We start from the raw sequence: 12,871 nt of genomic DNA, 5'->3' as shown, positions 1-12,871 counted from the left end.
CCTGCCCCCCACTGAGTTGTATGGACAGTTTGATTTTGCTTTTCCTGAAGTGTTTAACATTGTTTTCATAGACACTTGATTTTGTCTTTACTAAGTGAATGGAGTGTAATCACCACCCTGTATTAGGAAACTTTGCAAGATGAACACTTTTGAAGTTGGCTCCCCCCCCCCAAGTAAAACATTTTGGGGGGGGGTTATGATTAACCAAGTGCTGCTATACTTAAAGGATTGCTATATATAATTATAGAATTAAAGACAAAAAAGCATTAACGTTAGTTTAGATACAGATCTGAAGGTGAAACTTCCTCATGAAAGTAATAGCAGTAAGCTTCCCTGTATAGGCTGTTTGGCAACTCCTGGAGTATTGTTTAATACCAGGATATGGTGCAACATTATTGTACAACTACTGCCTTCATCACGGACTCCTTAGCTACACCTCGTTCCCACAAAAGTTAATAGCACTTCTTGGTGAACATATGTCAAACACAAGCAAGTTATTCCCCAGCTACTAATATATATCTTGTGAATTATTGCCTGCTGACAAAAAATACTGTCCACTGTGGCTACCTTAATGAAATACATAAACAGGGAAGATTTACTTTGAAACAACAGCAGTGGTAAGATTCAGTCTCAGACTCTGACACGGAATAACCTCTGGGTCCCAATAGGACACCCCATCATTGTTTTTGTAGTTCAATATGGGATAATCTGAACATGATCTTCCTTCCTAGAATATCCAATAAGGCAGTACACAGAGCTCCAGTGGTTAACAGTGAACTGTAGAGTCCCAGAGTGATTATTAATTTGTATTAACAAAATTGAAATTAACACTAATTACTCAGATCACATTATTTTTTTTTTTATTAGAAGCAACATGACAAGTAGGGTAATTTACTATGTACTTAGCATCCAAACATATTTAGGGTATGCAAGGAGAAATTTATTAACTCTTGCAGCTCTGGAAACCTAGATCTTCTCCTCAGCAACAGAACACTTAAAACCCTGGCAGCAGCACCAGCTCCCTCGCACTACTCCAACAGCGTTCCTCAACCCTGTCCCTGACCCAAAAGGACACATGGTTGGAGACAGAGTGCAGTCTCCCTGCCCACTCTACCCTAGGGGGTCTCCGCCGAGATTGTCAAGCATTGTGCATTTTCACTGGTAACCAGCCTGAGATTAGGCACATATTTTAATTACCTAAACCTGGTAACTGACTTTATCTGATCCATGTTTTCAGAAAAGAAGGGCCAAATACTGTCTGATAGGTGACATTTGGTAACCTAGTCCACGAAACACTTCTTTGGATTTAAGTCTTAAAGAACTTAAAGATTTCTCAAGCGCTTGTAGCTAAACAACTCATCCTTCTTAGACTGAAGAGCAGACTGCCTCCAGGGAGAGAGGCTTGGCACAGCCACTTGGCTGACCTGACCACTAAAGAGCAGGTAACGTTTTGGGGCAGAGGAACCTCAGACAAAAAGCGAAAAGATTTGGTCTAACTTTTAAAAAATGTTTGATTAACTCCTAGCAGAAGGAAACTGAGGTGTTGCTCTCCTCTCCGATTCCCTTTTTGTTCTGTCTTCCCCCCGCCCCCATTCTCTCTTTATTGGGGGCAGGGGGGTGCAGCAGAGGGGGATTCAATAAAATTGAAATCCAAATATAACTAGCAGTCAGTTTAAACATAGAAAAATATTGCTAAGAAGTGACAGATTCAGTAGAGGTAAACTGAATGGGAGATCAAAGTAAGCGTACTAAAGCCACTGCACACAGTGGGCACAAAGGGCCAAATTCTCTTCCATGTAAGCTCACCAATTAATTTGGCCCAACATGTATACACATTGATTCACTAAGCAGGGAAACAGACATTTGTCAGCCATCTCCATTTCTGCCAGCATGTGTTTATGCTTTAAAGAAAGCATGGCCTTGTGTATAAAGACAACACTGGACTGGGATTCAGGTGGTCTGTTTTAAATTTCCATCTGCCCCAAACTTCCTGTGAGGACCTGGCCAAGTCACTTAGCTCCACTGTGCTTCAATTCCCTCCATTAGCGTTTCCCAAACTGTGTTCCGCGGAACACTGGTGTTCTGCACGATGTGAATAGGTGTTCCGTGAAAGAATCTAGCATTTAATTTTGACTCTTGCACTTTATTTTTGTACTACTTTATACGCGCTTCCAGTTAGAAATTGTTCGTTCAAGTTATTTTAAATTTGTATTTTTGCTTTGTTGTATAAAATAAAATATATTTGAGCATAAATAATGCAATTTTTTATTTGAAAACCAAACGACTACAAAATATTATAAGTGTTCCGTAATAGGCTAAAAAGTGTTCTGTGGCCAAAAAAGTTTGGGAAATGCTGCTCTACATCTGTAAAAATAGCAATACCAACACAGTCCCTCTCCCCCATTTTTTGGTGCTCTCTCACAATTGGTATGGAAGCTGGCAACTTTCCTCACCAGCCAGATGAATTATCAGCCACGCCCAGATTAGTCTTCAGCTTTTACCTCCGGCCTCCATTTGTTGTCTAAACAATCAAGCTCACAAAACAAACAAAACTCTCTACCCAGCCACAACTCCCAAAGCTTTCTACCAGGAGTTTCTTTCCTCCAGGGTCTATCACAGGAGACTGTCCCTTCCTGTAGTCCATCCAGCTCCAGCTTCACACACACCCCTTCAAGGCAACACTTAGCCAGTTCAATTATGTTGACTAATTTAGACTGTAAAATCTGTGGCTGGGACTTTGTACAGAGCCTAGCATTATGGGCCCCTGGTCTCAGCTACAGTCTGTAGGCACTGTTGAAATGCAACTAATAAAATGAAGAACTAGAAAATATCAGCTAATGGCAGTCTGCTGAAAGAGCACTGGATTGAGGATATTTCAGTTGCTCCCACTGAAGGGTTACTGTAAGGCAGTGCGAGTGAAAAATCTTGGGAAGAAATTGGACAAACTTTGAAAAAAAAATGCACTGATCAGCTACATAAGACAGGAAATTCATAACCAGAATCCTATTTCATTTCCTTGCCCTACTTGTATTTAAGTTTTTTAAATGAGGAAACAGGGCTATATCCTTATGGGTGTGGAGAAAAAAAGCAAACAGGCTATGACCTCAGTCTTTCAGGAATGTTGACTTAGTTACATCATTTAAAAAAAAGTTACCTTGTCCTGATTCTGCACTCCTATCTGTTCCACTGTTCTGGACATGTCTGGGCTCAAAGCATTATTATTATTATTTTTGACAGAAATAATAAGTATACATGGCTAGCACTTTCCTGAGATTGTTCCCACCAACACTGCATTGCCAGTAGAGTGGTGCACTGTATATACAGTTATCCTGAAGACAAAGTCTCTGCTATTTTTGGCACACATTCACTTTATTCAGATAACCCTCTGTTTGTCCTGAGGAAGCGTAGTTGAATGCAGGTTGAAACTAAATCACGGGAAGTAACCAAAACGGCACTGTGACCTTGCATCCCATACCCAGGCATGACTTCCTTTGGCTTTGGTGGGACTTCTGCCTTGCATGTGGACTGCAGTGCTGAGCCAAGTTTCTCTTCCTTATCCCTTCCTGTCCCACAACAAAACAAAAACAAGAAAGCCATCTGCCTACAAGCAGATTAAGCATCCCAAATCAATCAGATTCTGGATATGAATACCTATGAATGATAATGGTAAAACCAGGATTTTAAAAAGCATTTAAGTGAGTTAGGAGCAGAAGTCCCATTGCAGGTGAATGGGGCTTCTGCTCCTAACTCATTTAGGGTAAGTCTTCAGTGCAATCAGAGGTGTGATTTCAGCATGTGTAGACATACCTGAGCTAGCTCAAATCTCTCGCTAGTTTGGGTTCCAACAGAAGTGAAGCCATAGCAGTGTCAACTGTGGCTCAAGTACAAGCCTGCCAGAGACGTGACTAGCTCATGCTGCTATTCGTAGCCTCTGACTGCAGTGTGGATGTACCTTTAGGTGCTTTAAGGTCTCCTCTACAGAGAATGATACTCATGGAAAATAAAAACCACCCAATTAAAACCAATTCAAAAGAGTTGCTGTATTACATTAAAGGTAAGGGTTGTAGGATCTCCTAAGATTTCACTAATTTTTTAGAAAATAAACTGTGATAATGTTTACCAGTATACTATGATGTCCCAGAAATTTAGACTTGAGAGAAAATGGTGATAAAATAAATTAAGTCCATTTTGTAATTCAATACCCATTTTTTAAAATTGTTTGCTCATTTACTTGGCAAGGTATCTCCCAGTTGTGTGTGAATTAGCAAAAAAGTCTACTCTTCACAGTGCCAGTGCATAGGTGGATTGCTGCACCCACATGGAGTCACCGAGTTCAGTGGGGGTACAATGGTATCCATGTGCTATCAATTGCAGGGAGAGTGCCTAATCACACAGAATAGATGTCCAGACTAGGGGAGGCATTGAGTGCAGTGCTTTTCACAGTGAGACAAGTTCAGGTTGAATTTGTCATTGAATTTCAAGAGTTCCAATTATTTTTGCTACCAAAATTTCTTGAGTTTTATATCTTTCACTAGTTTATCCAGGCCAAAAAAAAATCCAAACAAATATTCTTGTTTATTTCTAAAGTTTAATCACAAGCTACTGCTGTAGACTGTGAATGTGTCAGTCCAGCCTGCTACAGTAATAAACCTTTTAAAAAAATCTCACTAAATCATCCCACCTTCAGCATTTTGACAGCAGGTGGGAAAGTTACTCTACAACCAGCTACTATCTTTACAGCCTTGGTAGTTATTTGGTCAATTTTCATGGCTGGCTAAAACATCCAGAGCTGGAAAACAGTCCTTTTTGGGGATTCTCGCATCTTCACCTAAAACACTGAGACTGAGGTCTGGTCTAACTACATTGCTCAGGGGTGTGAAAAATCCACAAAGTTATAAAAAAGTTATACCGACCTAACTGCCTGTTTAAAGTGTGCTATGTTGACAGGAGCACTTCTCCATTGCTACTACCTCTCAGGGAGGTGGAGTAACTACACGCTCCTCTGTTGGTGTAGCAGTGCCTTCATTTAAGTGCTCCAGCTGGGCCAATGCAGCATTTTAAGGGTAGACCTTCCCTCAGAGACAGGACACTGGACACCAGGCTGACCCAGTATGGCAATTCCTGTCTTCCAGTTTCATAAGCGTCTGATGTTCTACAAATCTCAACTTATTTTAATAAAGATAGGCTGAAAAACTGTAGCCAAGTATGGAATCTACAATCTGTTTTTTCCAGCAACTAGGGGGGGTGGGGGAAAAATGGTGGTGGTATATGGTAAACCAGAAAGGTAACCACACTCATTAAGACAGTCACTAACCACCTGGGTTAGTGTGACTGGGACAGATGAAGCCACGCCTTGAAAAGTGACTATTTTACAAGTAACCGACTCGTGCCTCAAATACCATTTCCTCACAATTGAAGATTTGCCTAAGTTCTGATACAGCAAAACTGAGAATTTGTGGGGTATTGCAAAACTGTCAGAGTAAAACAAAATAGTTTTGAAACACTGAATTAGCACCACAGGCTACGAGATGTCAACTGAAGAGATCCAAGAGTACTTCATATTAGACAGCGTTAGGTCTTATGAAAAATACTAGGATCAAAGTATGACAGTAACATTTCCTTTCCTTCTCCAGCCAGAAAACCGCCCCCATCTTTTAATGAATGCATGAAATAGGCCAAATCTCAAATATTCATACTTCAGATGAAATCATTTGAGGCCTCATGCTTTCCTTGCACAGTAGATACTCTACCACCCCCTAAATCAAACATGAGTCCTTTACATCTTAAGATCTTCCCCCCTCAGCAACCTTTTCCCTTATTTCATATGCACTATTCCCTTCATTCAAAGGTTATACTTATTATTTAGAAGGTCTCCATCCTAGTCAAGAAGGGTGTTTGAAAAGCAAATCATCAACGTGGTGATTTACAGCTGCAACAAAATATGCGTTCATGTTGTAAGAACCTGCTGTTGAAAGAAACAGCAACTCCACACTCTGTGCAAGATCGGGATCAGAGGCCTGCTAGTAAAAAGTCCCAGAAAAGGGTAGTTCCTGATTCAAGCTGAGAAGAGCGGAGAAAGGAGAACTGACCCAGCTGCAGCAGTGTTCAGAACTGGTGAGAGACAAGAGAGACGGAATAGAAAGTAGCTGAGGGTCACTGGGTTTAGAGAGTTAAGCAAGGAGGAGCTCTGAACCCAACCTGACCTAGAGACTTCTAGGGCTAGGGACATCTAAGGCTTCTAGCAGTCTATCCTTGAGATCTCACAGCTGTTTATCATCCCAGCTGGGCTAATGAACTACAACAGTTAGCATCCCTTCTCCAAAATAATATGCTTTCACATCACTTTCCAGTGAACAGGATGAAGTACAATGAGCTTCATTCAACCTATTTTGAACTGTGGGGAAAGCAATCAGGGGTCCTGGAAGAACTAACATCCTAGAAGACTTTGTTTTTAAAATGCCTTCCCCACACCACATAATCCCATGGATAAATGGTCAGAGGTGAAGTCCAGGGCAAGCACCACCAGTAACGGTGCAGTCTCCAAGATCACAACCACTCTTCCAGAAACCTCCACTTGAGTGGCTCAAACTCATTCCTTTCCATGCATTCCAAGCTACATTCTGAGTCACTGCACACCTGGGACTAGTTTATTAGGTCTGGCAATATCTCCCTCCTGGGAGGACTTTCTTCCTCAAAAGAAAATTTGAATGGTGCCAAACTGATTTCCCTGCAGCTGGATGGCCTCTCTTTATCCACAGAACAGGTACAGCATGCATAGCGGTAATATGAGCTTCCCTGCCTCCCCGCCCATGCACTGCTAACTTGCCTCAACCCTGTCTTGGTGAGACCATCTCTGTGGGCCAGAGAACAGATTCGTTTCCATGCCTATTCAACCTAAAGCCCACTTTTGGCAGCTGTAGCCCCTCAGCGTCCCTTATCCCACCAATCCTTCCCTGGCAACTGTCTCCTTTTGTTCCAGGAGACGTGAAGTTGTATAGGTACTCAACAAATCATTCATCAATGCAATGTTTTGACACTACCTTATTACAGAGCAAAATACAATGGTCATATAAAACTACTCATACTCAAAAGTTCAAAAAGAACTTGACTATTTGTAGGATAAATGGTCATCAGAAATGCAGCAGGGTGCAATGCTTCATATGCTACAGGGAGCATCAGTCCATATGCTGGGTTATGAGAAGAACAAATAAATGATCAGTCTGAAAACAGATGGACAGGGAATGGGGATTTGGCTTAGTTTCATGAGAGAAAGGACTATGGGGGGTGGGGGGGGCGGAAGGGTCATGGACAAGAAAGAGGGTCTAAAGACAGACATGAAGTCAGTTAGGTGCAGAGGGACTGAAAGACTGCATCAGATGACAAAGGTAGACAAAAGGATCTACTGGCTGCTATGAAGAGACATGAAGATGGAAGTCAATTTTTACTCCACAAACAAAATACCAGTTTAACAATCTTTGGCCTCTGCAGAGTGCTAATGAGGCTTCCACGTGCAATGCGAATACCTATGTTGGAACTGGACTGCTACCTCTTTGCACAGGCCAAACTGCTGTCAAATAACTACATTTCATTACTTTCCCAAAGGTCAAGCTGTTTGAATCTGTATTTTGGTTTGGACCATCTCTCTATTAATGCTCTAGTCTAGTTATGCAATACTGAGCTAGCAGTGAATGGTTATGAGAGATTAAGTCCTCTTCAGAGCTGAAGTATCTCAAAGTCAGGCAATGCTACCTCATGACCCCTGTAGGCAGGTTCGTCAAATTACATAAAGCTTCAGGAAGAGAGTTTGCTTGGAATAGCCAAAATTTATGTTTTTATCAAGAGCCTACAAAAACAAAAGCGGTATCATCAGAGGAGGAATTGACAAAGTTGATTCATACCCAGAGCCTGAAGAGTTTAAGAAGACAGGCATGATCTGTCTTGTTTTAAGAACTCTTATCATATAACAACCCTTTTAAGCCATAACTTAACACTCTCCTTGTTAGTTTTCTGTTTAGAGGATTTACTTCATCTTCACTGCAGTGTGTAATTACTTCTTTCAAATTGTCATTGCAGAGAGTGATCTCAACCAGGTTTACTTCAATTTCTATTTAGTTCTGAATAAGTGGTTAAGCACTTCTCATCCTCATTGCAGACATACTTAGAAATACTTTCCCTTAACTCAAAGGACTATCGAGTTTCTCCACCCAGCTTTCTGGCTGAAAATTTTCCTAGCTTGAAATCCACATTGAACATGCTTTTCTTTCCTGTATTGCTTTGTGTACCATTGTTTGTAGCCTTCTTCGGAGTCAATATTTACTGAAGGAGGAGTTGCTTGTTCTGTTCCCAGGACATCTTGTTCACTGGAAACACACCTCCAGCTAGTCTCACAGATTCCAAGGCCAGAAGGGACTGTTGTGATCATCTAGTCTGACCTCCTGTATAACACAGGCCACAGAACTGCCTTAGGAATTATTTGAGAGCAGATCTTTCAGAAAAACCATCAAATTGTGATTTAAAAATGGCCAGTGATGAAGACTCCACCACATCCCATGGTAATCATTGGAACAATTTAATTACCCTCAGTTAATTTATGGCTTATTTCCAATCTGATTTGGTCTTGCCTCAAGTTCCAACCATTGGACTAGTATGGCAACTATAAAATATGCTCTTCTAACACTGGCATTCACGAGACAGCTTTCAAACATAAATGGATTCGCTTATTCTACAGCAATCTTTCAGTACAGATGTGTCATTTTTGTAACCAGTTTATGAATTTATGTCTGTCTGGAGTAGGGAAACCTGCAGGGATCAGAGTTCAGGTCTTTACAGTGAAGAGGACTGTAGAAGAATCTATATAAAACAGAACTCTCTAGTCCCTAAGCAGGGTTTTGTTGCATTAGGTCAGTAAGGTGAATCTACCCACTGGGGCACTGTCCCACTTTGAAACATTAATACAAAGCAAAATGTTCTGTCTCAATTCTATATGCCATTAATTCAATGGCATAGCACTTCCACCTCTGAGATGAAATCGCCCCTGTGGGAGTAGTTGCTCTCATGCTCAAGCCAGTAAAAATGCCTGAACACAACAGCCTCCACACATCACTGAATCCAGGTGGTCCAACTAAGGACTCAGGGCCCATCAGAACCTGGGAAGATGAGGAAGGTTATGTGCATCTTTTAAAACTGGAGCAGGGTTGTTCCAGGACAGAATAGCAACCCAGCTGGTTCCTGTCAAGGCTAATCAGAAAGTTTCAGGTACCTGGCCTGGGGTAGATCGAGCCAAGTATTGTATGAGGTGAAAGTGAAAAGTGTATGAAGTTTATAGAAATGGAGATACCTTTCCATTGTTCTTATATTCAAAGCACACGAGAAAGTAAGACTTGCTTAAGTTCACGAGCGGTCAATGGAAGACTCAGGAACAGAACCTCATTCCCAGTAGTCTGTGCCAAATAACTCCCAGGCAGACTTCCTTTCCTGAGCTTCCTCGGCATTTATTTTACACATCCATAAAGGCACAGACGGATACTTCTGTAAGGTAAACAGGGAATTCTTTCACCTCACAGCTATTTCTCGAGGGTGCTGGGTGTCATAGATCCGGAAACAAATCAAAGAGGTGAAATGTGCATCTAGGCCAGGATTTGCAAAAATGGGGGTCCTAAATTAGGCTCCTAAATCCATATTTAGGTGCCTAGAACAACTGGCCTGTTTTTCAAAAGCAGCAAATATCCAGAAGCTCTAACTGACCTTCTAGTGATCATTAGAAGTGACAAACATCTGTGTGTTTGAAAAAGTTTGATCTTGTTTCTTTTCCACAGGGATACTCTTTTTGTGGGAGGTTTGCCTCACTTTTAGGGAGAAAAAACTTCTGGAAAGTCCTGTGATTTTTATCTTTAATAATTTTTTTTAAACTCACCCAAACTGATGCCATGATTTGATTGTTTCACTGAAAACCTGAAAAACAAATCAGATACTAATAGAATACATTGTGCTAATTTATATTTACTGATAATAAAAAACAAAGTTATCAACTTTCCAATGTTTAAAAACCAACACAGCAGATTTTTTTTTTAAGGAACCTTTTACTGAGAGCGAAGGTAAAAGTTTATAAGGATTAAAATAAATAAACTACATTCTCTCACTCTCAGGAAACTATAAAGCTCTGCTGAGTCTTGGATCAGACTTTATTTGTGTTCTGACAGCATACACAGTATAGAGTTTTTGAGTCTGAAGACAGAACCTTACATGGATTTTTCCATTTGGCAGACACATTGTTTAAACATACTCACTCAGCTCAATGTTTTGTTTAAAAGAAATCCTCCCGCCTCCCTTGACATTATAAAAACGAAAAATCTGGAAAAAATGTCTTAACAGTTGGCAGACTCTCCTTTCTCCCTCCCCCTCTTATCAGATCTGGTTTGTGTGCTTGTCCACCACCTTCTACCTTGACTGGGATAGCCAGATTTATTAACTCTGACTTCACCTCCTCCTGCAAACTGAGTTTTCTTTGCTGAATTAGACTCAAAGTTGCTTAACTGTAGGATGAAATAAGGGTGGTCTGAATCAGTGGTCTGCTAAAGCTTTCTACTAAAATTAAAGATCCAGGCTAGCTAATGGGTAATACTGAAAACAGTTCAGTTAGTCTCCCTTTCTACGCCACAATCAACACGAAATTACGAGTGGGGGTGGTCTGAATCAAAACAGTCTAACCTCCATTGGCAGGAACATTTTATGATGAAAGGATGTGGACTATTTTTTGAAAAAAATTACAAATCTTGGGCCCTTTTCCCCCTTACAGCTCTACCTTTCTGAACAACCCCATCGATTACAATGGCACTTCTTACAGGAGAATTACTCATGAGTAAAGATTGCAGGACTCTGTCCTAAGTTAACTGGTTCCTCACTCTGATAGGAGTTTTGAATTTGTTCATTGGTTTATTTATATTGCTTCAGATACACATGACTAATGCTGAAACACAACCATTTCTTTCACCACCCTTATTTCATCCTACAGTAAAATTCCATTCACACACAGGAACATACACACACATAACCTTTTTATCTTTTCTTTGGGCCTTTCTAGGTTCCTCCAAGATTCTGCATCACCCCAAGAAGAAGTTTGAGATTTTTAGGACTTAATTTTGTAGTTTAAAGATATGAAGTTGAAGTTTCTTCAAAATAAGTCTGGTCTCTATTTAGTAAAAAGACTTCATATTTTTATTTTGTATTGTTATCCAAGCCAGTAGATTTTAGCCTTATGCATCTACTGGCTGGAATCCTTGGACCCTTTTGGTCATAAGAACAGCCATACTGGGTCAGACCAAAGGTCCATCTAGCCCAGCATCCGGTCTTCCGACAGTGGCCAATGCCTGGTGCCCCAGAGGGAATGAACAGAACAGGTAACCGTCAACTGATCCATCCCTTGTCACACATTTGTCTACTTATCTGTACTATCAAGCATCAGAAAACCAAATGACAAATGCTATCAGTTAAATTCAGTGAATCCTGCATGAAGGATCACCTCCCCCACGTAAAATCCTGTTTTAAGCAATTTCTTTAAAAGAGCACCGTCAGGCAGCTTGTGTCCTCACTGTAGGTTTTATTTTAAAAATTGGATTAAAAAATAAGATCCAATGTTACTACAAATGTGGTCAGGAAGTGTTTCTCTTTCAGCGTTTGAAAGTCCCACATACCAAGGCTGTAGTAACTACCCCTGAAAATGAAACTGAGTAGTCCAGTGGCTCCAAAAGCACTTGTGGGTTTGGGGCCTAAATTTACAGAATACTTGCTGGTAATCTATGGACAACTGGTTGATCAAAAAGCAACAGCTGTTCCTCCTTGTTTCCATCTCCCTAATCATCTTTTAAAAAAGCTACAATACATATTAAAACACTCCCTTAATATTGTTCCATGTACATAATTGCCAGTGGGAAGGTACGTGGCCCAACAAGGGAAGATGTTAAAATATTTGAGAACCCCGGAAGGCGATCCAAGAGAGGGTTAAGGACACTGGTGCACAGACACCTGGTGAATAATTAGGTTTAATTTAGGCAGGGGTGTGGCTTGGCTTTCCAACAAACACTTCCGAAGCTCAGGGGGGCTCATCTCTCCGCTCTTGGGTGGGCAGTGACTGCCGGCTGCCCCCGATTTCACTCTTACCCGCTGGCGCAAGCGGACTGGGGCGGGAAAGGGGCAGAGACCCAGACGCTCCCCCCCCAGCTGCGGGGTAATGCGCCACACGCAGCGGGAACCGAGCCACGGGGCCCGGGGGCAGCTCTGCGGGGAAAGCGCAGCCGCTGCCCCGGGCTTCGGCAGCGCCTGACACAGCGGGGAAGCCCAGCGGCCCCTGGGGAAGCACGAGGCGGTCTCAGTTTCCCCCCTCCCCCGGAGACACGTACCTGGAAAGTCCCCACAAACCACTTGCGGCGAGAGCAGCGGCGGACGGCGCTCGGAGCAGCCGGCAGAGGAGCGGGCGCCGCCCAGACTCCTCCTGCCTTGCGAGGGGCTTATTGGAAAACCCTCCCCGCTCCTCCGCCCCATCGCAGCAGCTCCCTTTCCTTCCTCCCCGGGCTGCTGCCTTCCAGCCTTCTCCACTCTTAGGGCACCTGACCTCTCCTTCTTGCGGTCCCTGGGCCGGGGGGAGAAGCTGAACTTAAATATATTTTTACCCTTTCCAACAAAATCGAACACAGAGGTGTTCAAGTGAGTCATTTCCTCCCGCCCCCCTTCTTAGATGGCCGAAGGCCAAGGCAGATGTCATAAATATAAAGGGAAGGGTAAACCCCTTTGAAATCCCTCCTGGCCAGGGGAAAGCTCCTCTCACCTGTAAAGGGTTAAGAAGCTAAAGGTAAACTCGCTGGCACCTGACCAAAGT

The 12,871-nt window shown here is 42.1% G+C and overlaps 1 protein-coding gene across 1 annotated transcript in view; it reads right to left on the bottom strand.

Annotated features, from left to right (window-relative positions):
• ANXA3 (annexin A3) overlaps positions 1–12,634 on the bottom strand; it is a 34,497-nt gene extending 21,863 nt beyond the window's left edge. Inside the window, exons 1-2 of the mRNA XM_073340470.2 lie at positions 12,396–12,634; positions 9,914–9,951 (exon numbers count right to left, since the gene is read on the bottom strand). Of these exons, the coding sequence (XP_073196571.1) occupies positions 9,914–9,928 (15 nt within the window). The 5' untranslated portion in view covers positions 9,929–9,951; positions 12,396–12,634. The remainder of the gene's footprint in view (positions 1–9,913; positions 9,952–12,395) is intronic.
• Between the last annotated feature and the right edge of the window lie 237 nt (positions 12,635–12,871).

The sequence above is a fragment of the Lepidochelys kempii genome, chromosome 4, assembly GCF_965140285.1.
Source record: "Lepidochelys kempii isolate rLepKem1 chromosome 4, rLepKem1.hap1, whole genome shotgun sequence".
Taxonomy (NCBI): domain Eukaryota; kingdom Metazoa; phylum Chordata; order Testudines; family Cheloniidae; genus Lepidochelys; species Lepidochelys kempii.
Note: the sequence above shows the minus strand (reverse complement) of the source record. Positions and strands in the feature narration are given on the sequence as shown.